The sequence below is a fragment of the Lissotriton vulgaris genome, chromosome 7 (assembly GCF_964263255.1).
Source record: "Lissotriton vulgaris chromosome 7, aLisVul1.2, whole genome shotgun sequence".
Classification (NCBI taxonomy): domain Eukaryota; kingdom Metazoa; phylum Chordata; class Amphibia; order Caudata; family Salamandridae; genus Lissotriton; species Lissotriton vulgaris.
Window position 1 is genome coordinate 622,748,946 of NC_141695.1, and position 27,116 is coordinate 622,776,061.

The 27,116-nt window shown below is 44.2% G+C and overlaps 1 protein-coding gene across 1 annotated transcript in view; it reads left to right on the forward strand.

The window, feature by feature from the left end:
• Positions 1-22,913, forward strand: part of HID1 (HID1 domain containing) — a 220,717-nt gene extending 197,804 nt beyond the window's left edge. The window contains exons 17-19 of the mRNA XM_086930796.1: positions 7,937-8,028; positions 18,604-18,762; positions 21,864-22,913. Of these exons, the coding sequence (XP_086786922.1) occupies positions 7,937-8,028; positions 18,604-18,762; positions 21,864-21,927 (315 nt within the window). The 3' untranslated portion in view covers positions 21,928-22,913. The remainder of the gene's footprint in view (positions 1-7,936; positions 8,029-18,603; positions 18,763-21,863) is intronic.
• Positions 22,914-27,116: the final 4,203 nt, after the last annotated feature.

Here is a 27,116-nt window from a genome sequence, read left to right on the forward strand (position 1 = left end):
TGTATAATGAACTTAGCCGACATTGATATGTTGTTTGGTAATGTAGTTCCACAACCAGTGTGGGCTAAAATTCGTAGAGAGGATCATCAGGCTGCTTTAGGTGGTGATTGGGCAGCTATCACTGCAGCAGATAATCAACAAATAGGTGGTGCGAAACCCGAACCCCTAATTGCTAATCTTCCTGGCAGAATAATAGATTTAATGAAGACTCTGATGCCAGCATTGCGTGTTAATTGGGATAAATTATCCGCATGCAAGCAGAAGAAAGACGAAAGTGTCTCCGACTTCTTCACGAGGTTCGAAGAGACTTTTGTAGACCATAGTGGTCAGGATATGAGCACTGAAGGAGGACAGAGATTGTTTGTCGATAAATTTGTGCATAATTTGTTACCCGAATTATGCAATAAATTGAAAGACTCAGAAAGTGCGTGGGCTGTATCTACGACAGCGCAAATACTTGCGACTGCACAGTACTATGAAAATAGGGATAAAGAGGAAAAGGAGAAATCAGAGAAGAAAACGAAAGATTTAAAGACTAAAGTTCTTTTACAGCAGGCGTATCCGCCTCGCACGAATCAGACTAATATGCAACAGAATTCGTATCAAAAGACAGATTATAATTCGACCAGGCCTCAATACCAGTGGAATCAGTGTGCGTACTGTAAGAAAGAGGGTCACTATAAAAATGATTGTCAGATTTTAGCGCAAAATAATGCGGCAGCAGCTCAGAGAGGTCGTGGTGGTTTTGCACAGAATTCTAGAGGTCGGGGACGAGGTGCTATGCCTCCACAAACTAATGATCGTCCTTCTAATCACTTTGATCAGCGAAATGTACAGTCAGCTCAACAGAATAGATCTCAGCAATATCTTGTTGAGGATTATTGTGAAGTTGAAGAGGGATTTCAACAAAATGGGTACTAGGACAGCCATAGACAGAGAGAGGGAGTAGTATCAGTTCCAGTGGATCAGAGTGGGCCTTATGTCGCAGTAGCAACATCAGGTGTAGTCGAACCGTTTCTGTTGGATACTGGTGCCGCAAAAAGTTCTATCATGCATGCGAAACTCCCTGGCGCACCTTTGTCTGGCTCAACAAATGTTTCCGTAGGTTTTTCAGGCGCCCCTGTGTACAACCCGATATCTGGTCCTTTGTCTATTTCTGTTGGACCGTGTCAATTGAAAGCACCCTTAATTTTGACGACAGGTTGTAATGAAAATCTGCTTGGTTTAGATTTGTTAAAACGACTATATGCGACATTGTACTGTTCTCCGGAAGGAGTACAGCTTACTTTGGGTAAAAGACTCACCTCTCCGATGTACTTGTCAATGGACAAACTCCCGCCGGAGCTACGTTCACTCCCTGATTCTCTTTGGGCGATTGGTCCCAATGATGTAGGTCTACTAGAGATTCCACCGTATGTAGTAACTTTGAAAGCGAATGTGAAATTTCCAAGAATTCCTCAATATAAAATATCGAATGAAGGTGAGCGTGCACTCTTATTGATTGTGCAAGATTTGATTAAAAAAGGTGTGGTTGAAGAAACGCGAGGAAATGTTTGTAATAGTCCTGTATTGCCGATTTTGAAACGAACAGATCCTACAAAGCCTCCAGTCTATAGGTTTGTCATAGACCTTAGAGAAGTTAATAAGATTGTAATTCCGCAGTTTCCTGTAGTGCCAGACATTACTGCTTTGTTAACATTGATTCCTGCTACAGCTACATGGTTCTCAGTCATCGACTTGAAGAATGCCTTTTTCAGCATTCCGATAGCCGAGGAAAGCAGAGATATTTTTGGCTTCTGTTTAGGAGGTCGCAGTTTCAGATTTAAACGCGCTCCACAAGGCTACTGTGAAAGTCCATCTATTTACAGTCAAGCTTTAAAAAGCCAGTTAGATTCTTTTGTCCTTCCTCCAGGTTCTGCCCTAGTACAATACGTAGATGATCTTTTGGTGGCTGCCGATGACAAGGAAACTTGCAAAGCAGCTACAATTTCACTATTGCATCATTTGTCTAATTTGAATCATAAGGTGTCACCTTCCAAAATGCAATATTGCTGCCAAGAAGTAACCTATTTAGGTCATCTCTTGTCAAAGGAGGGAAGGAAGTTGACCCCAGAAAGAATAAAAGCAATTATGCAAATGAGTGTTCCACGCACACAGAGGGAAGTACGTGCCTTTCTAGGTATTACCTCTTACTGTAGGCAATGGATCCCAAATTTTTCACTTTTAGCAAAGCCGTTGGTAGCTTTGACTGGGAAAAATGTTCCGAGTCCGGTGCCATGGTCTGATGAATGTCAAGAGAGTTTTGCTGAATTACGAAAAGCTTTGTGTTCAGCTCCTGTATTGGGCACACCTGATTACAGTAAGCCATTCACGCTCTACGTTCACGAAAGAGAAGGTTGCGCGTTGAGTGTCTTGACACAGAAGTTTGGTGATAAACAACGCCCTTGTGCGTATTTCTCATCAACATTAGATCCGGTAGCTAGAGCATTGCCTAGTTGTTTGAGGGCTACAGCGGCAGCTGCAGCTTCCATTCGACAATCTGCTGGTTTGGTGATGAACAATATGCTAGTGGTCATGGTTCCTCATGCAGTGGACACACTCATGAACCGAACGAAGACACAACACCTTACTAGTGCGAGATTATCTGGTTACGAGCTGACGTTATTAGCGAGTCATATTCAGATCAAAAGATGCAATGTATTGAACCCAGCAACATTGTTGCCGACTGATCAAGAGTCGAGTGGTTCTGAGCCACATGACTGTTATTTCAAAACGGAGGAAGAGACAAAAGGTCGTATCGACTTGAGGGATACTCCTCTATCCGACCCGGATGGTACGCTGTATGTGGACGGGTCATGTTTTAAATTGGAGAATGGTGATGTGACTGCTGCCTACGCAGTAACGACTTTGAAGACGATTGTGGAGACTGCAAGAGTGAGTCAGAATTCTGCCCAAGCTGCAGAGTTAATAGCTCTTACGAGAGCGTGTGTTTTAGCTGAGGGAAAGAGAGTGAATGTGTTTACAGATAGTCAGTACGCATTTGGCGTGGCCCATAGTTTTGGCCGGTTGTGGAGAGAAAGGGGTTTCATTACGTCCCATGGGACTAAGATTCAACATGGTCAGCTAGTTAATGACTTGTTAGAATCTCTAACCTTACCGACTGAAGTTGCGATTGTGAAGTGCAGTGCTCATAAAGCAATCACGGATGATGTTGGTCGGGGAAATGCCTTTGCTGATGAAACCGCTAAACAGACAGCTAGAGACATGATGAGTAGAATGTATGTTGCTACGTCTGCAAGATGGATTGCTGAGTCTGGAATGTGTGAGGACACAATGGAAAGTGTGAAAGAGATTCAGAAAGAAGCGACTGAGGAAGAGAAACGCGTATGGAGAGAAAGTACGGGCAAATTGGACTCGAATGGATGTTGGATCGATTTGACAGAACAGCAGCGTTGGATGTTGCCTGATGCGTATGTGCTTGCAGTAGTGACGATGGCGCATGGAGTGGCGCACATAAGTTCTAAAGGGATATGTAAGATGTTAGCTCCGGTTTGGAAGAATGAGGGAATCAGTAAGTGTGCAGAGAGAGTGGTGAAAAATTGTATGGTGTGCTTGATGCATAATCCTGGCAAGGGAACTCCAACTCCAGCTGGTCATTTTGCTCCTCCTTCCTGTCCCTTTGAAGTAATACAGTTAGACTTCATTCACATGGAACGCTGCAACAATTTAAAATACGTCCTGGTGGTGGTTTGTGCTTTTTCCAGGTGGATAGAAGCATACCCACTAAAGGACAACACTGCTTTATCAACTGCCAAAATTCTTCTCAAAGAATTTTTCCCTAGGTTTGGAATGCCACGGATTGTATGGTCAGATAACGGAAGTGAGTTTATAGGGAAAGTTATGCAGAGTGTGTGTGCTGGTCTAGGATTGAAACAAAAATTTCATAGTGCGAACCATCCCCAGTCTGCTGGTTTAGTTGAGGGTTACAATGGCACCCTCAAGCTTAAAATAGCCAAAATTCAAGCATCCACAGGTTTGGCTTGGCCAGACGCACTTCCTTTGGCCTTGTTATCAACGAGAGCAACAGTGCATTCTAGAATAGGGCTTTCTCCATATGAGATTGTATTTGGCCGCCCGGCAAATGTCTGGGGTGTGCCAAGGCCTAAACAATTCTGCTCCATTGAATATCCTATGTTGATAGACTATCTTTACGACTTGACTGCTAAATTAAGTCTTATTCATCAACAGGTCTTTGATGCTTTGCCAAAACCTCCGGAGAGTCCAGGGCATCAGCTGAAACCCGGCGACCACGTGGTGGTCAGAAATTTTGCGAGGACAAAGAATCTTCAGCCTCGCTACATCGGCCCCTTCCAAATCCTGCTGGCGACGAGGACAGCTGTACGTGTTGCTGGTCGCAAGCACTGGATCCACGCTTCTCACGTAAAGCGTGTTCCACTGCCGCTGCCCTACGACGACTGGGTGAAGAAGGGAATTGGTGCCTCCGAAGCTGAAACAACTCCGAAATTTGTCCCTTTCAGCGATGCCGATTTGATTTCTGACACTTTGAAACGTGACTCTCCTCTTGAAAAGACTGCTTTGAACATTGAAAATTTGTCTCCAGCATCAGAAGAAACTTTGCCATCTGCGAACGTAAACTCTGCAACAGCTGCTAGTGATACACTATTTTCCGATCAAACAGTACCAGCGAAGAAAAGATACAACCTTAGAAGCCATAAAAAGGACTAATAAAGCAGGCAACTGCATACTGTGATTTTGATATATATATATATTTTTTGAACTTTTGCCTTCAGCCAGGAAGTTTGTTATTGTTTATTGTTTTTAAAATTGCCTTGCCGTCTGGGTAGCCGTAGGGTCGTGGCTGTGTGCCTAGTTTGAATTTGCAGGGGTCTGACACAAGGTCGATCTTTCTGTTAGTACTGGGAACTCCCAGGGCTGACAGAGGCATTTTCATCTACGTACACATCATCAGTGGTCGCGAGCGGATTGTAGAAGATGGAACTTCCTGCGCTGCAACGAGAAAATGTGATTTACGTTCGCAGAAACAGACTAAATAGAATTCTTCATAGCAAATGTTTCTTGATGCAATGTGCCATTACATTTTTGATTGTTTTAGCAACACTGGTGGGTGGAATTGTCTTTAGCATAAATTTGATTTTTGTGCCAGTATCTACAGTACCTCCCCTTGATCCTGCTATTTCTACTGTTTCTTCTATACACTCTTTTCACTTGTTTCCGGAACATGAGCAAGCTCGACGCTCAGAATTCATTAATAATACTTTTGTACAGCTCTTGCACCAACACCAACTGGTAGTTAACACGACAGACTGTTGGGTGTGTGGCTTGATACCCCACACTATGGATAAAGGTATTCCCTATCTGGTTTTGCCTTTCAGCTACAATGGATCATTTCAGGCCCTTCAAACCATCTTTGCTTATGCTCTTGAGACCTATCCTCCACGTCCACCACGTTCCACTAAATATAACTCTGCCAACAAAGCTTTAGTCCAGGGAATTATTGACATGGTCAAAGACGTCAATAATACTCCATCATACCCTAGAGACGAATTGCGAGTATATTTAAGTTGGAATACTTCAGAGTATCGCCTTAGTTTAGGAGAAAGCAAGCGTAAAAGCTCAACTCCAATCTGGGTCGTACCTCACCGAGGTCAGGTCTGTTTGCAAGGTAATGGGAGAAATCCGAGAGCTCAGCTAGGGAGGAGTGAGTGCGTAGAGACTTATGTGTTTCCGGCTAACTCTTCCCCTGCCTTTCTTACTGCTAGGGGTACCTATTTCATTTGTCGAGACAGAGCTTATACATGGTTGCCTGCCGACTTCTCAGGATCATGTTATATTGCTCGATTATTGCCTCCGACATACACTGCTTCACCTGATTACCACAGAACAAGAGTAGCGAGAGGTGTCTTCAGCAAGGAAGATACAGCTGGTCAGGAAGCTGGAGACTTCTTCAAAGGCTTCCTTCCGTTCTGGGGGCCTATGGCCAATAGTAGAAACATACGTCAGCTAACACGGGTAGTTGAATCTACTATTACCGAAACTGCTGGTGCCCTTAGCAATCTGACAGCTGAGCTTCAGGCGGATAGGCTCATGACATTGCAGAACCGTATGGTTCTAGATGTTATACTTGCAGATCGAGGTGGGGTATGCAGAATGATCCAATCGAGCTGCTGTGTCTTTATTCCTAATAATGCTCCAACAGTTTACGAGGCGATCTCTAAGTTGCACAAGATTTCGGACTCCATACATGTAGATGAGGGAAACTGGTCCTTTATGGAGTGGGTTTGGACTCTGATCTCAGCGTGGGGATGGAAGGTTCTAATGGTCATTGGTGTCATCTTAATATTACTATTCTCATGTTGTCTGATTATCCAGTGTGGTCCTGCTCTGTGTAGTCTTTGTGCTACAACCTGTTTTAGGAAACCACCTGCATTTGGAGAAAAGACACGAGAAAGGATGATGATACAACAGCATGTCACTGACCTGATGAGCATAGAACTAGATTCAGACATAGATTGAGTAATTGCCTATGTAAGGGCAAAAGGAGGGTCTGAGGTTCCGTGACGGTTCCGTGACGACTTGAACCCGTGTTTTCAAGTTTGTCGGAAATACATAAAATTAGTATCAGCGAACCGCAAATGATCCATTTAGTATATCCTAGTGTTTTCGCTACGCTACGAGCAAGAGCACTCCTTCCACTGACACATTTCTGATATACACACCGCATCCATCTTAAGATCATGGCCGCCATTTTGTGGTTCCTTGCCCTCACATATGCAATAGCCTCTGATCATTTCATTCACTTCACTTTGATTAAGGACACGTAGCCTTAGCCGGAGATTCACCTCTTACATGACACGTGCACCTTAAACCAGATCACGCTGAAGCTGCATGACTCGACAAAGGCTGCCTCCTCTGCCCGAGGCCAGCCCACCTGAACTGGTTTTCCTGTCCATTGTACCTGATCATGATTAGGCGGCCGAAGCCGGTAGCCTTGCCCATTTACAACCCACAAACATCTCTTATCCCGCTTTTCTATCTTCTGCACCTGGCTCTGCTCCTTTCCTTCTGGGCCTTTATTAGGGGGAGGTAACGAACTTTACGATGAGGCGGTCCGGGTCTTGAATGCAATATTGACAAGGGATTGTGATGGACTGGTGGGAACCCCTCTTCGTGATGTTTGGTATCAGATATTATCGACAGTTCCTGTGTAACGCCAAATATTTATTGTTTAGAGACACAAAGGTTTGGGAATGTACCGACATGTGAAATATTTGCCTAGAGCACAATTTTTAGTATATAAGGAGCAACCCACTTTGTACAAATCGAACAGTCTCCTAGATTCTGCCCGTGTGTAGATTCTGTGACTTCTGTGTCCCTGCAGTAATAAACCTTTGGTCTTTGACGCCACCATCGAGAAGCCTGTGTTTCTGTTCATTTGTGCACCAAGGCAGGTGGGACTCCGGGGTCTTTGGGTGTTGTACCCTGACACCTCTGGACGGAACCAAAAAGTCCAGAACTCCAGCACTTAAGTGTGACGTGGTGAAGCCTGAGGCCACAAGGATTCCATGAATCTGACTAAACTATACTTTAATGCGAGGGATTCTTGATCTAGTTAGCTTTGTTTGTAATTCCTGTGCTTTAGTCTTAACTAAGATTCTTCCTTCTTATGCTAAGCTTTGGCTTTTCCAAGTTGTGATTCTCCCTTCGTCTGTTGATCTGTGCCTCCTCTGCCCTGTGGTGATCTGTGATGCCTCAGCATCGTGTTGAGTTGTAATGCGTCTCCCAGGGGCCTAATCTGCATCTTCCTGGAACTAATATTTTGTGTGTGGGGATACAATTTCCTCTAACTCTCTCGAATAGAAAAGAAAGAATTGATTTGGTGACCTTTGTCCTGCAGGTGTTGTCTTGGAAGGCGAAGCTTCCCCTGCAAACAATTATGAGGTTGTTACAGGTGCTTGTGCCACAAGTTGAGAAGATCTGCATAGACAAGTAAGTGTATGTTTTCATATGTGTGTCTAGATAGGTAGTAAAAGGGATGGGAAGAAGTTTTAAGACATCTTTGGAAGTCAAGTTTCACCTCACATGCTTTGAAATACTAAGACATTGGGGAACAAAGAGGAATGCAATTCTTGCACATGTAGCAATCACCAGTTGGACCCTTTACCCTTTTGTTGCCTTGTAAGGATACAGATCTGCTTCGCTCTGTTATTTAGAAATTAGCCCTATCCAGCACCTGCTCTAGACGGCTATGATACAGCTTTCCAGTAAAGTATGTTTCAATGGCCATATATAAGTTCTTTTAAGCATCATCATCTTACTTTGCCACTGGTAAAGCATGTAGGGCAACCAAAATAAAATTGCCTCCACTCAGCCTGGCAATTTCCAGAGTTTGAATAAAGAAACAAAAGCCAGGTGGAGAAATTCTTATTTTTAATTTGCTAGAGCAAATGCAGGGTTGAACCTGCTTAGCAACATTAGTTTTCATCTCATTCTCAGAATCTAGAGTAAATCCCAGTGAGCGAACATTAGCATCTAACATTGGGATAAAAGGAGTAGCGAGCCAATAGTGGATAGGCAATCCCATTAAGAAGGATGTAAGCCAAGGAATTTCCATTTCGGGCGGATTTACTTCATATAGGGAAGAGACGTCTGTCAGGTTCATGAATGACACCTTGTTATTTAACCCCTTTGGTGCTCATGACGAGCTCAGCTCGTCATGAGGCACGATGCTCGTGTGCTCATAACGAGCTGAGCTCGTCATGACCACACCCAAGATCATTATGGCCCAGCACAGGAGAGGAATATCCTGCGCAGCCAAGGTGATAATTATCTGTTGTCGTCGTTCTGTTGGATCACCCAGTCCCTGAGCTGCTCCATAGTCAAGTTAATGTTGTAGGTAGGATGGGTCCCTGGTGGCCTCCAAAGAGCACAACATGCTGGTCCTACCAAGGGGCCTCTGCCTGAACTACCTTGATTCTACCAAATAGTAAAAGGAGAACCGCTTAAGAGCAGTCCTGCAAAAACGGTTCAAATGCAATGCATCACTTTGGCCATTAGCAATACGTGTGGATGTATGAAAGGTTTTACATCCCAAACAGTGGTTATTACTAGTCATATCAAAAGGAGATCGAACAAAATGATTGGGTAGAAGGAGGGTATTCCATCACCAGTTCCTGAGGATGGGTTGAAGCCTCTCAGGTCTTGCATGATAATTGGACGTCTGTGCTGCTTGACGTGCTTAAGTCACTTGCTTAGAATATCCGCATGGGCACTGGGCCCTGCTGATATCTCCAGGTTTACAGGTGAAACCTCTGAGTTCCTATGAGGCGAAAGAGTAAAATAGAGTGGAAGCCTTACAGTGGGCTCGATAACTTATCAGATACAGGAGTGAACGAAGAAACCTAAACAACAAAGGATACTATTGTGATATCAGCCCCATGTTGCACTGAGCTAGCATAGCTAGTGAGCCCGCCCTCTTGAGGGCGCTTTGGAGGGTTATCCCCAAGAGAGTATGAAAAACAATGACATCAAACGGTGCATCTTGCTGCAGAATGCAATAAATATATTGGCTGCAAAGTTATAGATCTTACAAGCAGTTTTGAAGACAAATGTATAACCTATTCCGATTCCCCATTAGGTAAACTACTACAGACAAGCCAGTTTCCACAAAGCTATGTAAAGCAACGGATGCAAGTCAGTATAATCTTAGCATGTAAAGCACTGTAGCTGCTCAGGTTTGATAACGTCTCTGTATGCAAACCACCTCAGTTTGGCCTTTTTCAAAGCCCCAGTATATAGCTTAGCACTGCCAGGCCAGTATTTCCACAGTGTGGCCAGCACTATAGCTAGTCAGTCATATTTTTTGCAAACACACCATCCTTGGGTTAATCACTGTTGTCCGGGTATGTAACGCACTGCCGGTCCACTGGGCCGAAATCCACAGCTGACCAGTATGTAAAGCACCTTCCGAAGGCATTATGCGCAGAGCCCGAGTATGTAAACAAATATCCCTGTCTGCAGTGCTACATTATATTAAGCAATGTCCTCAGACCAGTGTCTGGATCATCATAATTTTTTATTTTACAGAGTTTTATATAGGGCGAACTTGACCAGAATCGGGAATCGGAGCACTTTACTTAGCACCAGTTGCATTACATGAGGACACATTCATTTTTGTTTGGCACAGGGAGATAAAGTGATTTGCTCAGAATCACAGGATGATCAGCGTCATTGCCGAGACTCAAACCCAGTTCCCCAGATTCGAGGTTGACCACCCTAGCCGGTAAGCCAACTCCTCTCCCCAAACTATATGCTAACTATCCTCAAAAATGTGTCTGCAGTGCCACAGTATGTTGAGCACTATCCCCAGACCAGTAGCTGCAGTGTCACAATATGTTGAGCACTGTCTATACACCTGTGTCTGCCACAATATGCTGAGCACTATCTCCATATGGCGTATTCAATTCCATATTATGTTAAGCACTATCACCAGGGCCAGCTTTAGCGCTGGTGGAACCGGCGCAACAATGTTTGTTGGTTTCCCCCATCCATGGTGGAGGAGGTAACTACCTCCACCACGGATTCCCTCATCACCCCCTCTTAATAGTGCCCCTCATGTCTCCATAACCACTCTCTTTCAGATGTATTTAATTAATTATATAGTGCCGCTTATACCAGTGTAGGGTGTCAGAGCACTTTGTATCACACACACATTACACAGAGACAATCAATCATATGTGCGCAAATCAGCTTACAGGAAATGTTACATAAACTAGAGGACTTCAAGGTGTAGGAGTGACATGTCATCCATACTGGTAGGCAGCATAGGTTGCATGCTTGGTCTGGAGAAGCACACATTCAGAATTAAAAGCGGAACACCATAGTTGGGGGTTCTCTTCAATAATTCAAATCTATTTCTACCCAAATGAATCCTTTGAACAACATTATAATGCAAGTATTTCTGCTCATACACAGAACTGTGCACAGAGACCTAGGACATTAGTGAATTGTGGTGTACCAGAAACTCACATCAGTACCTTGAAACCCCAACCAGCTTGCAATCAGTGTCACATTAGCTCTTCGTCCTATAGCAAAGTAACCAATGATTAGACCATCTAGAACATGCAACTTAGGACCATCTCAGGGATGGTGGGAAGTGAGAACACTCTTTTGTTATACGCTCATACCAGTCCGCAATAGGAGTAAAAAAGAGACACAGTAAGGTGAAAATATTTATTTTAACGACGCGATCTCATGCGCAGTATTTTAGTCAATATAAGCAGACAAATGATTGAAAATAATATGGTCAGCATGGTTACAACTCCATAAAATACAAAAGGTGGAATCATATTACAATGATAGTGCAAACAGGTGATATAACGCCTAGTTTAAACACCCTCCCTATATAGGCACTATGTATTATAAAACTATAGACAGTCTCTTGATCTTGTTTTGGGGGAACAAATTACCTTTCCGCTCAGTAAGTGAAAATTACATCTGGATCAGCAAGTCTCTCTGCATCCCTGGAATCTTCCAAGTGTGTGAAATTATGGCAAGTGTGCTATGATAAAGGCGCCAGAATCCTGCTTGGCTCTAGAATGTGTTACACAGACATGCCGACAAACACGCTCACAGGTTATGATAACCTTGACGGTTCAGCACTCACTGTACAGACTGGGGACACGATGTATGTCTAGAGATTTCGAAAAACCTTTTCTCATGTATAGACCTTCGTGAAAGCTAACTTGCAAAAACAGCTATGCAGTGTTGTGTCCAAAAAGCAGCAAAAAGTAAAATGGTGTCTAAACTTCTAAAAAGCCATGCTAACATAACATGCACGCAAAAGGAGGCCCTAAACCATACTACAATTAAACTGTGCTCTAATCTATACTTTGCAGTGTGCATGCAGTTCTCTGATGACAGTTAATAATTCAGTTACCTTTGTGTTATTTTATGATCAGTCAAAACCTCAACTAGACAAAACTCCGATCTCTTTCCTGGAAGAACATTAATCACCGGCGTTATCTTGACATTTTTATTGTTGCCTTGAAATAGCTGTAGACAAGGAACGCGGCAGCAGGTGCTTTTAAAACTAAAGTAAACTTGCAAACACTGCTCCCACTGAAGTAAGCACCCAGTGAGGTGGCCCCGATCGCACCACCATAGAGCCGTCCCTGACTATCACATACTATCTGCAGTGCCAGACTGTGTAGAGCACTGTCACCAGTATCTGTAGAGCCACAGTATAAGGATTATCCCCAGTCAATATCTACAGTGCCACAGAATGTCAAGCACTATCACAGACTAGTATCTTTAGAGTCTCAGTATGTTAAGCACTGTCTTTAGGCAATACCCACACACACCTCTGCACCCACTGACCTCTGGTCTCGCCACTGACTCTTTTGAAAGGACTTCTTCTGCTGCTTCTGCACAGTGTAAGTGTGCAACCTACCCTATTGTAAGAGTGTTTGTTATGCATGCTACATCTCACTTTCTGTTTGCCCCTTATCTTCCCTCATCTTCCTTTCTCTCTCTCTTCATCTTCTGTACGTATTATACCTGATTCCTATTCTATCTATTTCTGACTTTTTTTCTTGCGCTTTGCCTTTTTTCCTGCATTTCCCTTTTCTCTTCTAATCATCTCTGATCTGTTCTCTCTTCTCCTCTCTACTATTTGTTTGCTGGCTCAGTACCTTCTCTCCCCCTTTTCTCTATCTTTCTCTTAAGTGTTTTTCTGCAATTCTATTTTTCTTTATATCTTTCCATACCTCTTGCATAAGCACTTCATCTCCCCTTTTTTCTCTCTGTCTCTGTTTACCTTTCACCTCTGCTTCTTTCCTTACATTTTCACAGGAAGATAACATAATTTAATTTTGGGGTTGGATAATTTGAAATGTCCTGCCTAAACTCAGTGTTAGTATAAATGAGACCACTGAAATCCAGTGAGAGAAGGTGCTTAGCGCATTCCGTGCCCGATGCAACAATCTTTTTTGTCCCCAACACCCCCAATGACCTCCTTCTCCACTGATTCCTTCACTACCACTCTCCAACTGTGCCCCTCATCTCTCCATAGCCCCTCTCTCACATGCCTTTCATTTGTTTTATAGCACTACTCATACCACTGTAGTGTCAGAGCACTTTCTATACACACATATGATACAGAGACAGTGAAACATACATGTAGAAATCAGTCTATAGGAAATGTGACATCAGACATTGACGATTACTAGGTGTAGGAGTCATAGGTCATCCATACTAGTAGGCAGTATATTTCAAGAGTGTTTGATCTGGAGAAGCACAAACTCAAAATGTACAATGTACCACAGTGGTTAGGGTTAGCTTTACTAATAAGAATATATTTCTACCCAAAGAAACCCTTTTAGCAGCAGTGAAAGACTGGGGAAAAGGATAACGTTCTAACCTATACCATGTAGGTTGCATGCAGGTCTTTGATGAGAGTTCATAAGTCACTGTAACTTATGAACTGCAAGTATCAAGAGGATCTCTTTGACAAAAGCAGTACCCCACTGAGCTATCCACATAAAATACAGTTCTGTGATCTGCATGGGACACATTCTTCACTGCAGGCATATTAACCCTCTGCTCTACATTATGATGAGTCAAAACTGCCACTAGACAAAACTCCTGTCTCTCCTGCAGGAACATTAATCACCAGAGTTATCTTTCCATTTTTATTGTTGCCTCAAAACTGCTGGACACACAAGGAACTCTGCAGCAGGTGCTTTTGAACCCATAAGTTATTTCTAAATGCAGTGGCCTCCAAGCTCAGTGCCAGATGTGGTTGTTCCTGTCGCACTGCACTGATACCGACCCTGTATGAGACTGACAAAGTCTTAGTATTTAAAAAAAAAAAAGTTAATGTCTTTTTTGCAGAGTTTTATATAGCGCGAACTCGAACCGAATCGGGTATCAGAGCGCTTTACATATCACCAGTTATGTTACATTCGTTTTGGTAGGCTTGTGGAGATTAAGTGATTTGCCCAGAATCACAGGATGTTTTAGCAACATTACCAAGACTCGAACCCAGTTCCCGAGGTCGAGCGCCCTAGTTGTGCCCTAGTTATGGGTGTGTCACTGGCTAAAGAAGAATCTGCAGTGTTTTCTTAATAGTTGGATAGGCCATAGCTCCAGCCCTGAAATAGTGTTGCGTCCCGCAGCTTACTAGTAATATCACCCAATATGCCAGTGGCCACCACAGATTACACGATCAAATGCGTTGGCAATCTATGGAACAGGCCATCCAGGGTTCGGAGAGAGGTAGCACAGAACATTTCTGCATCAGGGTTTGAGAATAGCTGTCCTGTTTTATTGAAGCCCACATCCCCCCACGCTGGACTTGTTGGTACCCACAAGTGGGGGTATCCTAACACGAGGTTGTTACTATCAGATCTGGTATGCTGTTTTTGCATTCTTTCCTCATCAGTGGGTGTTCATGGGCTCATTACTGTAACTACATGCTTTTAATTACCTAAAAATAGTATACCCTTTGCTTCCTATCCTAGTTTACACATCTGCTGATCTTTCCCCGGTCCCCGGCTATACTGTATTATGATAATCAAGATTTACATAATGGTATATTGCCTTACTATGGTTTGTTTACCAAGCTCTGAAATCTTTAAATACTTATATGTTGAAAAGTGGGTTATTGGTAGGAGCAAATGTAGGTCTGTCACTGGCTATAAGGCCACTAACACATGGACCCAGCATAGGTCTTAGAAAATTATTCCTATGCTCAACCCTTGGTAATGTGGCTGCGAGCAGACAGGCTTAACTTCAAAGACCGGTATGTAAAGCATTTCAAAACACCATTTCAGTAAAATCTCGCATTTCAGCAAAATCTTTTCAGCAGGGCACTTCTTGCTTCAGTAAGTTTCAAGCAAAAGATCTGGAGGGCTCTGCCCATCTCAGATACTTATTCTAAACTCTCTGGATCAAGCACCAGGTCACTTATGACCAATAAGAGCAGGGCAACTCCTCATAGTTAGGACCACATCCTGTAGAGTGTGGCATTCGTTTGTCCCAGAGTGCATCATTCTTCCAAATCCATAATGGCTGATTTTCCAGCAAGGAGGTAAGAGCTGGCTAAACACACCCCCTGGGATGGCTTATTTCCATGGACTCTCCCCCTACCATCTGCACATACCTTCCTAAAGCCTAGCCCTGACTCTGGGTCAAGAGTGTCAGATTGAAACTGAAACCCAGGCCTCCCCTCTGCCTTTGAAGAGCATTGTTTAAGACACCACCTGGCCTGGCATTCCTATAGACCAGCACACTTCCCTCCCAGCAGCCTGGCTAATCCACTTAACTCTGACCAATTAGGGCAGACCACTGAAAGGCTGAATTTGGACTTACAAACAAGAAAGTCTCATAACTTCTTGTATGTACACTTTAGGGGAAATTCAACAATATAATATTGTTGGATTTACTGCTACCATTCTGGGAAGTCTTTGAATGGTCCGGCTAGTCCTCTCCTATCAATATTTATTAATCAATAACTTCCTACCATGTTAACCTATGCGCCATGGGGTTTGCAATGGGGAAAATGACTTGGGCCACTTTTCTAGCACCAGGGCTTATAAAACCATATTTTATAAGTATTTCCCTAATTTTTACAGGACCCCCATCCCTTGTGCAACTAGGGGAGACTTCAGGGGTTCTGAATCTGCAGAAATATTGCAGATCCTCCATACCCATTTCTTCTAGCATCAAAGTCGAATTTGAGCAGCTCTTAAATACAATGTGGGGAGTGAAATGTACAATTTCACTTTACCCAGGCATATAAAAACTCATTTTATAAGGGCGTACCTTATAGATCACTGACCCCCCACCCCTAGGTATCCCAGGGGTGACCCTGGGAGTCCCTAATATACAAAAACATGGTAGGGTTTTTATTTTTAAGGGCCCCTACCCCCAAAGTCGAGTTTGGGCACAATTTAAGGTTTAAAAGCTATCCTGGCAACCAGTGCTGCTTTTAAACTGACCTCAGGCTTCAGCTTTGCACACATGCTGGTGCAGAAAATCTGCTGGCCTCTAAACTGCCATGCCCCAGGATACTGGAGACTTCTAGGTAGTTTCAATCTCCTGCCCTATTACATATTAGGGGCTTATGGGGTAGGTCATGCCAATTACAGGGGTACCCCACCATACCATAGTGTACCCTAGTGTATCTGGGGTGTCTTAACTGTATTCTAATGTGTTCCTTTTAGCTTGGCACTGGGCCTGGTTAAAGAGAGCACAGGGTCAGTCAGAGTCAGTTACCACCACTTCCGGTCACCTGTGGGGTCCCTCAAGGTTCTTCCCTTTCCCCACTTCTCTTCAACCTTTACATCCGCCCCCTCATCTCCTCTCTTCTCGAGCTGGGGGTCTCTGTATATAATTACGCAGATGACCTCCAGCTCGTCTTTGATCTTTCATCCCCAGCTGACTCTCTTCCTAAGTTTTGTTCCACTCTTGTTTTCATTTCACAGTGGATGAGCTTCAATCATTTGAAGCTCAATCCCAATAAGACAGAGCTCGTCCTCACTGGTGGATCGTCTAACCCCTGGTCCTCAGCTCACTGGCCCCTTTCTTTTGGCGTTCCCCAGTTTCCTCTGTTCGGACTTTGGGCATCAAGATCAGCAATGATCTGTCCATGCACGCCCAAATTAGTTCCGTTGTGTCTTCTTGTTTTTCCTCCCTCCGTCTAATTCGTAAGATTTCCCGGTTCTTTTCTGTTGATGCTCTTAAAACTATTATCACGGCCCTCATTACATCCCGCCTGGATTATGGAAACGGCTTGTACGTAGGTATTCCGGCCTACGAAACTCGCCGTCTCCAGGCCATCCAAAACCAGGCGGCCCGCCTTATCCTTCGTCTTCCCAAATCCTCCCACATCACCCCGGCCCTCAAAACCCTCCATTGGCTCCCGGTTCGTTTCAGGTCTCAGTTCAAACTTGCTTGCTTGGCCTTCCGGGCGCACGCTCGATCTGCCCCGCTTTTCATCAACTCTCTTATCTCTTCTCACGTCCCCAGTCGTACTCTCCGCTCTTCTTCTCTTTCTCTCCTTCACGTCCCCCGCTTCCGTAAATCCCGCACCGGGGGCACCCGATTCTCTGTGCTGGCCCCCCAGATCTGGAACAATCTCCCTCTCTCCATTCGCTCTATCCCTATTTTCTCTCACTTTCGCAAAGCCCTTAAAACTTTTTTTTTTCTTCAGGCATTCCCCGGCTAATCTCCTTGGGTTCCTCTGTAGATTCTGATGTGTTCCTTAGCGCCAGGAAGCCGCTTGGCCGCAGTGCGCTTTAGAAATTTCTTTTTCATTTCATTTCATTTCATTTCATTTCAAAAGGTTGGGGGGTGCCCAGGGCACAGAATGACTTTGCAACACTATACATACACAAATTCCCATGCATGAATATAGCTGATAGCTTTCTATTTTGTGAAAATGCTTCCCTCAGTGTACTCATTTCACCAGGCGTGGACAGTAAATCCCTTGGAGTCTAAAACAGTGGCTACTAAGTGAGCTAAGTTCATCAGGCTTGCACTGTGAGTGTTTCACAGCTTGAACAAGCAGCTTGATTGTGTGCCTGTTTCATCAGGCTCATTTTGCTAGTGAGTCCTTCGCGGCTAGAGCCAGGGGCTTCCGGGCATGCTTATGTCTGCAGGCTCGTCCTGTTAATTATTTACAAGCGTGAGGCTACAGCTTTCATGTATCCGCTCACTTCACCAAGCTTGTGTGGTGAATCCTTTAGACTTTGCCTCACTTGGTCGGTTCCTTCGAATTTGTGATGCTTGCACCCCTGCAAGTCAACATCATCAGGCTTGCACAGCGAGAATGTTAATATTCCTGTCTGCTTTATCAAGTTTGCGTGGTGTGTCCCTAAAGACCTGTTGAAATGGCACCTCTGTACATGTGCCCTGGCTAAGGACGTAAATCCGTGTTACACACAGCATACTAATATGTCTGCAACCAAATTATGTGGCAAGGTGGGCGTAATTATGCAATTTGGAAAAGGCGAACTATGCAGCTTATTTTACAAGTAAATTCAGTTTGTTGAATGTTCTATCACTATTTTCCCAGCTTTTATGACTTTTTATATACATAAGTAACATAAAACCGATCCAGGTGCTATTTATTGATAAGTTTTTTGAAGTAAAAAACATGCATATGGCATAGAACCTTTCATTCACCAGCAGTCACTGACCTCTTAAATTAGAATATTCACATGTATTTTGACTATTCCAGCTGTGCTTTAAAACGGTCCCTTAACACCACTTGTTGGGATAGTTTTGTCTCTTCAAAGTCCAGATTGAGCAGTCAGCCGATGACGGAGGGGTGGGAGGGGACAAGCCAGCTATTGTTAGAAGCAGCACTGCATGGCACGTGGCATTTCTTTGTAACTTTTTGTTAGTTTTTACTACAAATAATTTTGCCTTTCTGAAAACAACAGCAGATTGGGAATGTTGAGGTAAATGTGTTAAAACCCCTAGTTATAAAGTTTCAGAGATGCTGCAAATGGTAAGCGAGCCTTATAATGACGTCTGTACTGCATGCTGTCTCTGCAGGGGCCTGACGGATGAGTCTGAGATACTCAAGTTCCTCCAGCATGGGACGCTAGTGGGGTTACTGCCAGTGCCTCACCCCATCTTGATTCGCAAGTACCAGGCGAACTCGGGCACCGCCATGTGGTTCCGCACCTACATGTGGGGCGTCATCTATCTAAGGTAAGTTCTAGTTTGGACCAATCCTGTGTCGATGTTCTGGAAGGAAGTGGGAGCAACTGTTTGGGCACAGACTTTAAACGTGAGCTCTGAAGCAGTGAGACAGGTTGTACTAAGCAATTTTGAGTTTGAAAACCTTGAGAGTCACAAAATCACAGAGTTTGTGAATGCAGAACGGCTGTTTCAAATGTACAAAATCCTTTTTGCACGGTGATTTGTTTTCTCCAAGTGGTAAAATGGTGTTTGCAACCCATATTAAATCACAGTTTGAAGGGGGTGTAAAAGCTGCGTTCTTTTCAAACTGCCATTCGCTTTGCAGTGTATCAATGGGTCACAAACCATTTTACAGCTGTGACACATTACAGCAGGTGGTAACTGATTCGCAAAGGGGAATCATATTGGCAGCCTCGGAGAACCACTGCCTGCTCTCCTTGATTATTTTTTTCCTAACAGAATATATATTTAGATATTTTTTTTTAATTAAAGCACTAATAGTTCTTTTAAAGAACATTGGCTGCATTAAAAAAAACTTTAATTTTGAAAGTGTAAACATAAGGATGGTGGTCTGCGGTTCCTTGCATGCCACAATTTCTGTGTTTGCAGCCAATCAAAGGGGGTATCAAATTGCGACCTGCCTAGTTAGTATAAAATAAGCAAGTTGTTCTGTGATCCCGTGAGAATGGTAATTTTGCAAGTCGACCTGAAAGTACATAGATTGCCCCGCAAAGCCCGATACGAATTGCAAAAAGTTGGTGTGCAATTTGCGAGCAGTTTTTGCAATCTGTATCTTAGTACATCTGGCGGTGAGTGTTTTTAATTTAGGGGCACAGGTTGTGTTGTACAACTGCATTCCAGTCAATGGGACTCAAAGGTGGGGTAACCCCTAAAAGTGTCTGTCTTTCAGCCTGTAGAATTTATATTGCATCTAGCTCCTGGTCATCCTTTTTCCGAATGCATGGTTGCTAGGGTGGTGGTTGTAGTTCATCTTATGTGGGAGGTATGCAGGGTGAGGTCTGGAGACATGTCGTACAAGGGACACCAAACTGGTAGGTGTGCATAAATATAAGGTGCTGCAGGAAGCGTGTGAATAGACATGGGATACCTACTGCAGTTTTAAGGAGTGTTTTGTACTAGACAGTTATTTGTGTGAAAAGAGACAGTTTTTAAGGTGTTCCAGTATTTAAGGAAGAAGTAAATTATTCTTACTCTTGCAGCAATAGAGTTCCATATTTTGTTCACTCGTACTGAGAGAGTACTTTCACCGGTGTGAAACCGAAGGAAGGGATGGTCGAGAGTGGGTCCACTCTCAGCTTAGTGATCCAGATGTGTACAGAGTTTTGGCTGTAGGAAGAGATGCCCAGTGCTGTGGTGTGTGTTGCTCACTGCTTTTAAAAGGTTTTAATCTAGCCATAGGCAGCCATTGTATTTATTCAAGGGCTGCTGAAATCTGAATTAGGCTACAAAGATAAAGGAGTTGCCTTGCATCTACATTCTGATTTGTTTGAAATTTGTAAATCCGGTAGAGATGGACTGTGACCTTTAATAATACCTTTTGCATATTTTAGACAGGAGAGGGCTAAAAGTGAGGTTGGTTTACCCTTTGAGGGAAACCAATGTGTGGGGAAAAATTCGACATAGGGGAAACTTAAAGCAAAAATAAATGCTGGTTACTTTATTAACGTGTCTGAAAGGGAGAGATTAGAGTCAATTAGGACCCCACCCTTCTGGATCCTTAGTTGGGTGAAGAGTTTGATGCTGGACCAAGTTATTTTGCCAGATGGCCAAGGGGTGATAGTTTTTATCTTTCCTGTATGTTAGTAACTCTGCTTCTGATGTATTAGGTTTTAGGTGGTTAGTTGACTTACAATGATCAACTCCATGAAGGCCTGTGGCACAGGTGTCAAGATTCATGTTTTTTGTGCTTAAGTGTGACTTGTGAGGAGGGGATGAGGTCTGGTTGCGGTATAAATTTGGTTCCCATGGCACTGCTCTTACATCCCCTGGTCGTGATGAGCATAAAGACAGGAGCAGAAAATACACAGGACTTTTAGAGAACTGTTTACTTTTATACATTTCACTCTTTGTCCCTTCCTCGTGCATCTAACAGATAGGAAGCTGATACAGGAAGAAAGGCCAGGGCAGTAATGCCATCAGGGCTAAAAGGTTTGTGGTGTCCATTTGCTAACCCTGGCATTTTGGTACATGGATCTCCATGCCACTGAGCTATCATGAGCCCGGGGCCGCTGGGTGCTAGAATAAAGCACCAGTGTGCCCTAGACCATAGAAATACATTGCAGTCACCTTGTCTGACACCTCGACCTGCCAGTTGTCTAACAAGTGTCAACTTTGAACTTCTCCATTTTAACCGGTACTATGAATAAAGACCAATTCCCGTCTAAAGCTGTAACTGACATGAAAATAAGTATATTCTCTCCGAGCAATAGGTCCTAATGTGTCTTGAGTTTAAATCTGCCTAACTCCTCGTGACATAGGGCTTAACTATTCACCCAATTGCAGTAGAAGAGCCGGGAGTAGTAGAGGAGAAATTGTACAGTCACTGGACTTTAGCGACACCCAAGGCCACGATACAACAGTAGAAAACAACAGTTCTCACCACAGATACTGTCAAGTAACCACTCACAGCCCCAATATCCCACAAAAAGGTTAAAGTGTGCCACATGAGGATGTTGTGGTTGTATGAGGACAGAACTCTGTATGTGTGTGTCTGCCCTTGACAAGTGTGCTTCTACTTTGAGCCCATGCCATGGTGGAGGGAAAGGTAAACAGACTTGTGGTGGTACGAGCGAAGGCTGCGGGTGTGTTTTATAAGAGCTAGCCATTGAGAGGTGGTGTATGAAGCCAGACTATGCTGGACATATGTGTGTCACTTATGCAGGTGGTGTTTAAAAGTAGGCTAAGGGTGTAGATGTGTCATGTGAGTGGTGTATGAGTGAAGACCATTAGGCAGTGCATGTTTGTCATCTGTGCAAATAGGGTCTAAACTACTGGTGTTCATATGTCTCCATGATGCGTGAAGGCTGGAGACCCTGCCTGCAGAGCTGCTCATCCATGAATGTATCACCATCTCATTTTGTATCTTTTAGGAATATGGATCCCCCAATCTGGTACGACACGGATGTGAAGCTGTTTGAGATCCAGCGAGTTTGAGCATTGGCTGAAGCTCTGGAAGGGGAGATGGACTGGAATGAGCTGTGTGCGGCTGCTGACACTACTGTCTGTTTCCCCATCCAGCTCTGGGATCAGCGGAGCCCCGGCCATCCCTCATGGTAGCTCAAGAGGGCTTGATGTGGTGGTCACTACTTTGCACATACCCACAGCTGCTACTTACTACTGACCGTCACCAGTCTCGCTGCTTCCTCGGCCTGAACACTTCCATTGCTCTGCTCCTCCTCCCCAACCCCGGCATCTTCTGCGTCTCCCAGACTACATTCACTGCCCCATCCTGGCTGCTCATATTAACTGTGGTTAGGTTGGCTTGTTTATTGGTGTTGATTTTAAGACTGGATTCATTCTCGCCCTTCGTGCCAAGCTACGTTTGTGGTCCTCTGGCTTGGCAGATGGGTATTTTATCACAATGGATTTAAATGATGGGAGTAGGGTTATTCAATGTTTAGCTTCTTCATGGACGGCCTGAAAGACGTCACCTGCCTCTTCGGATACCTGCAAAGATGCACCTTCTGGGTTGGGTCCATGATGCAAAGCGGGGTAGTCGGGGTATCGGCAAAAATGGGGCCGAGGGGAGTCATTGTTCCTCTCTGCACTGGTGAGGGATGCCCATTGAAAACTCTCTCGAGTTAAACCCTAGTTCATTTGTGCTGAGTGAAGGTCACACACATTGTAACACTATGTATGAGTGGACCCCGAGGGCCGAGGCGTAGGCACAACTTCCATATCTGCTGTTTTTCTGGAGGACTCCTGGGAGCTAAATTGTGAGTCTCTGGGGTGGTCGCATTCCTGTGCTTGCAGTGCTCTGGGGTCCATCCATACTCTGGGTCAGTGGAACCAGAAAGCTTGGCCAGAGGGCTCCCACTGGCTGCTGTTTCTAGTTTTATGTAGGTGTTTCCTGAAGAATCTTTGTCCTGTGATAATCAAATGTAAACTATTTAATTCCATAAAGATTTATGAAGCTTTAATTGTGCGTCGTGCCTTCTCTTGGGAAGTATGTTGTGTTTACGAGCTTGTTGAGTTTGTTCCCAGACAGAGTGATTGATGGGTTTATGAGCTTGCTGGTTTCGTCCCTATGCAGGGTGATGTGTTTACTGCTTGGGCATCCTGTACAAGATAGGTTGTGATGGGTTTATGAAACCCCATGCTGGTAGCCACTTATCTGCTCTTGTTTGTCTGACAAGGGGAGGCCGGCTCCAACCCACTGTCAGCAGCCAGAATCCATATATTTCACAGAGTGCACTTTGTTCTACTCCATCACAGCCCCAAAGGTCTCCTTATCAACCATATACCTATTTATAACTCCTGTCTTATCATCAAGGTCAACCAGCATAGACAATGTCGCTGCAGAAGGAATCGTTGTAGGCAAAATCATGTGTGTTGAGCTGCATGAAGCTGGAGTGTGGGTGAAAGGATCGTGCAGAGGTGTGGCTCACTGGTTAGAGGCGGCAGACCCGAGAGCAGAGAACGGCCCGGGACCAGGGTTCGATTCCCGACGCGGCAGGGTCTTGGACCAGGATCAGCGGACTGATAATTCTCGCATCGGTGCCTACTCCGACCAGAGATCACACTCGGCAACTCTGGGCATTAGCTTGCCTCATCTCCACAACGGCCCCACACAAACGCCGGGGATGCCTGGTTTCACCTTGGAGACCCCCAGGAGGGACTATCTCACAGGGAAAGCCAGGACGGGTTCCCCAGCGGTCTATAGCGCTACGAGGCCTGCGGTGCGGGTAGCAGTGCGCTTTACAAGACACAATTTACAAGACACAATTTACACTTATATTTATTCGGTGATAAAGTGCAATGTCCGTGCAGGGAGTGTGCTGTTTGTTAAAGGGTGTGTGCGATGAGAACCGCAGATTGAGTCTGAGACTATTGGCTGGTGTTTTCTTTAATGGGGGTGCCGAATAAAGTGTAATTTCTTGCACTGTTCTTTCAAGGACCAGTGTTGTTTGTGGTGCTGGTTTTTAAGGAAAGTATTGTGCCTTGCTAATTTCTTGTAAGTGTTTTGCGGCATGAATCTTTTTAGTGTTCCTCCATAAACTGTTTATAAATATACATATACTCTTACACATTGATTAAGAAAAAGTTTATGTCTAAGAGTAAGTATGCAAAGAACCGTGTCAGCAGACTTTCAATCACGACTGGTGACCCCCAGGGCTCCACCAAAGCTGGCCGAATGTTGTGTGTAGTACAGAATATGGTCTTTGTAAAAAGCCAACAAAGTGTAAACATGTGCGTCATGCAGGGGTTTGCAAACATTGGAAATGTTCCCAAACTTGCAGGCTGCAGCTCCGGTGGTGGGGTTGAGCCTCTCAGCAGCTGTTAGGTGATAGGCAGGGCGTAATGTAGTAATGTGGCTCACTAGTTAGAGGCGGCAGACCCGAGAGCAGAGGACGGCCCGGGACCAGGGTTCGATTCCCGGCGCGGCAGGTTTCTGGACCAGGGTCAGCGGACTCGATAATTCTCTCGCCTCGGTGCCCACTCTGATCAGCGATCACACTCGGCAACTCTGGGCATTAGCTTGCCTCATCTTCACTAACGGCCCCACCAGACCGCCGGGGATGCCTGGTCTCACCCTGGAGATACCCATTAAGGGACCATCTCTCAGGGAAGCCAGGAAGGGTTTCGCAGCGGTCGAAGCGCCTTGGGACCCTACGGGTAAGTAGTGCGCTATATAAATGCCTATACATACGTTTACATATGCCAGGACCAGGCAGCTTGTAGGCATCAGCACAATGTGTGGCATTGAAGTGCCGCGACCCACCGACCTATTAATGGCACTGGTTGCCAACCTCTCTCTCTCTCTCTCTCTCCCTCTCTCCCTCCATTCCAACAGATCAATAGGTCACGCCTGCCCAACTAAAATGTAGAAATTTCGATTACAATGACTAAAGCAATACTGTCGGAATGAAGAGGCAAATCATTTATAAACCAACTCTTTCACTGCAGCTAAACCCACCAGCGAAGAGCAAATATCTGTCTGCTCCAGTGAAGGATGTTCAATGCACATAAAACTCCTCATTCATAGACCAGCGTCAGAGGCGGGAGCCTGTGCCAAGCATCAGGCCTCGCGTGTGCACATTTGTACCTAAAGAAGCAAAAGAGATAAAACACGTTTCTTAATGAGCCTCAGCGCTTCATGGAAGCTGACAGAATGCTGTGGGTTCGCTTTCAACTAAATGTTATGTCAAAAGATTTTAGCGCGTCCTAATACCGGTTCAGGTGCCCTAGCACTGAAGGGAGAATACACCTACATAAAAAAGCAATGAACCAGAAACTGTTGCTAATAAAGCCAGGTTTTAGGGCTTTACGAGAGCATAGAAGATCCCGAGTTTTACACAAAGTAACTGGAAGTGAATTCCACAGCTTGGCGTACGTGAATGACAAAGACTTACCTTCAAGGCATTCTTACTTAAACTTTTGAACCACTAATAGGGAGGCTCCTGTGAATCTTAAATTGCGACTTTAATAGAATTTCTTCCTGAGGCAGGTGGGCCCGTATCATAGCTAGCCCTGTGTACACAGCACACAGATTTCAAAGTAATCCTACTCCCCTACGCAGACTTTACTTTTAAGATATCATTATTGTGCGTAGGAGTTTTGAGCTATCCCCTGCTTTAATTCAGGGTTCTCCAAAGTCGGTCCTGGAGGGCCAGATCCATGCCAGATTTTTTGCATATCCCCATTTAGATAAATGTAGTTGTCTTAAAAATCTGGGATGGATCCGGATCTAGGACTGACTTTGGAGAACCCTGCTTTAAATTGAAGGTACAGGAACATACTATTTACAGTACCTTTTTTCTCCTGAGAAGTGCCAGTACTCTTCCATTAAGTATATTCAGCAGTGCAGAGAACTAACTGCAGGTGCTCTCCCTCTCAAAGAAGTGCAGGTACTCAGTACCGGACAGCGCCTGGCCATTTAAAGCCCTAGCGCACAGGTCTTCAAACTGTAGGGCGTGCACAGCATCCCCTCAGGGGGGGCGCGCACTCCACCCCACCACTTAATCTTCCATTGTTGCCTCCAGGCGCCAGTTGTGTGTCTCAGCTATAGTCAAAGTGGAGATGCAAGGGCGCTAAGAGGTGAAAAAAACAACAAAGCCTCGTTAACACGTGAATGGTCTATTAAAGACCTGTGAAGTACTCGGGTGCAGCTGGCAGCTCAAAAAGAGTCTAGTGGTGTTATTGTTCTCTTAACAGAACCATCCTAAGTAAACACAAATGGCTTTAAAAGACAAATTCAGTGGCCTAGAGAAGGTATTCAATTGCCATCTATAGTTTGAGCCCCCTAATATTTCAAATATCCTATACTGGCCTTTTTGTTTAAAGTCCATAACACCCAGAATGAAAATCTATGTTACTGCTCCTCCTACGGTATTTTAGTTACAAGAAAAGTAAAACAACTCATTGAATTTTCTTCCAAGACGAAAGACTAATCTCACAGATTGTGCATGCAAATGCCCTTTATATTATGTCTGATAATGCATTTATTAGTGCTATATGCTCCACTCCGGAGTGCCGCAGCACTTTACCAGAGGGGTGGCACGCTATGGGGGTGTGCTTGGTTGGAAAAGTGTTGTAGATGCTGTGAGCCTACATTTCAAGCAGTTGGTTTGTGTCATTTGTGAGAATGACCAGAGCTGTGTCTTATTGCCTCGTGGGTTTGAAAGCTTAGCCGTGTGATGGAGGAATTAGAAGTGAGAGATGGTGTGCGGTCAGGTTATCTTTACTGGCTGTTGTATTTTGATGAGCAAATCCAGTATTAGTTTGCTAGTGGTTAGTGAAGATTTTCAACATAGGTGAATGGGGACTCCCTGTGATACTTTAAGGTCTAGAGGAGGGAGTGACAGTCTATAACAAACAATGAGGGGAACCTCTATACTGACCTATATTTCTTTACATCTGAGCATTAAAGTCTCTACAAGGTTACAATTATGATGCTGCATAAGAACAAGAGATAATTCATTAAGACATGGAATGTATATTTGATTTCTTTCATTTATTTTATATCTTTTGCATAACAAATTATTTTTTTCTTCATTTTCTAGTGATCATTTTATCAAAGTTACAAAACAGTGACATGGTAACATATGTATATATAATTAAAAAATGCATGGTTGGATCATGTCTAAACACAAACCCCTAAGCAATACACATAAAATAACTTT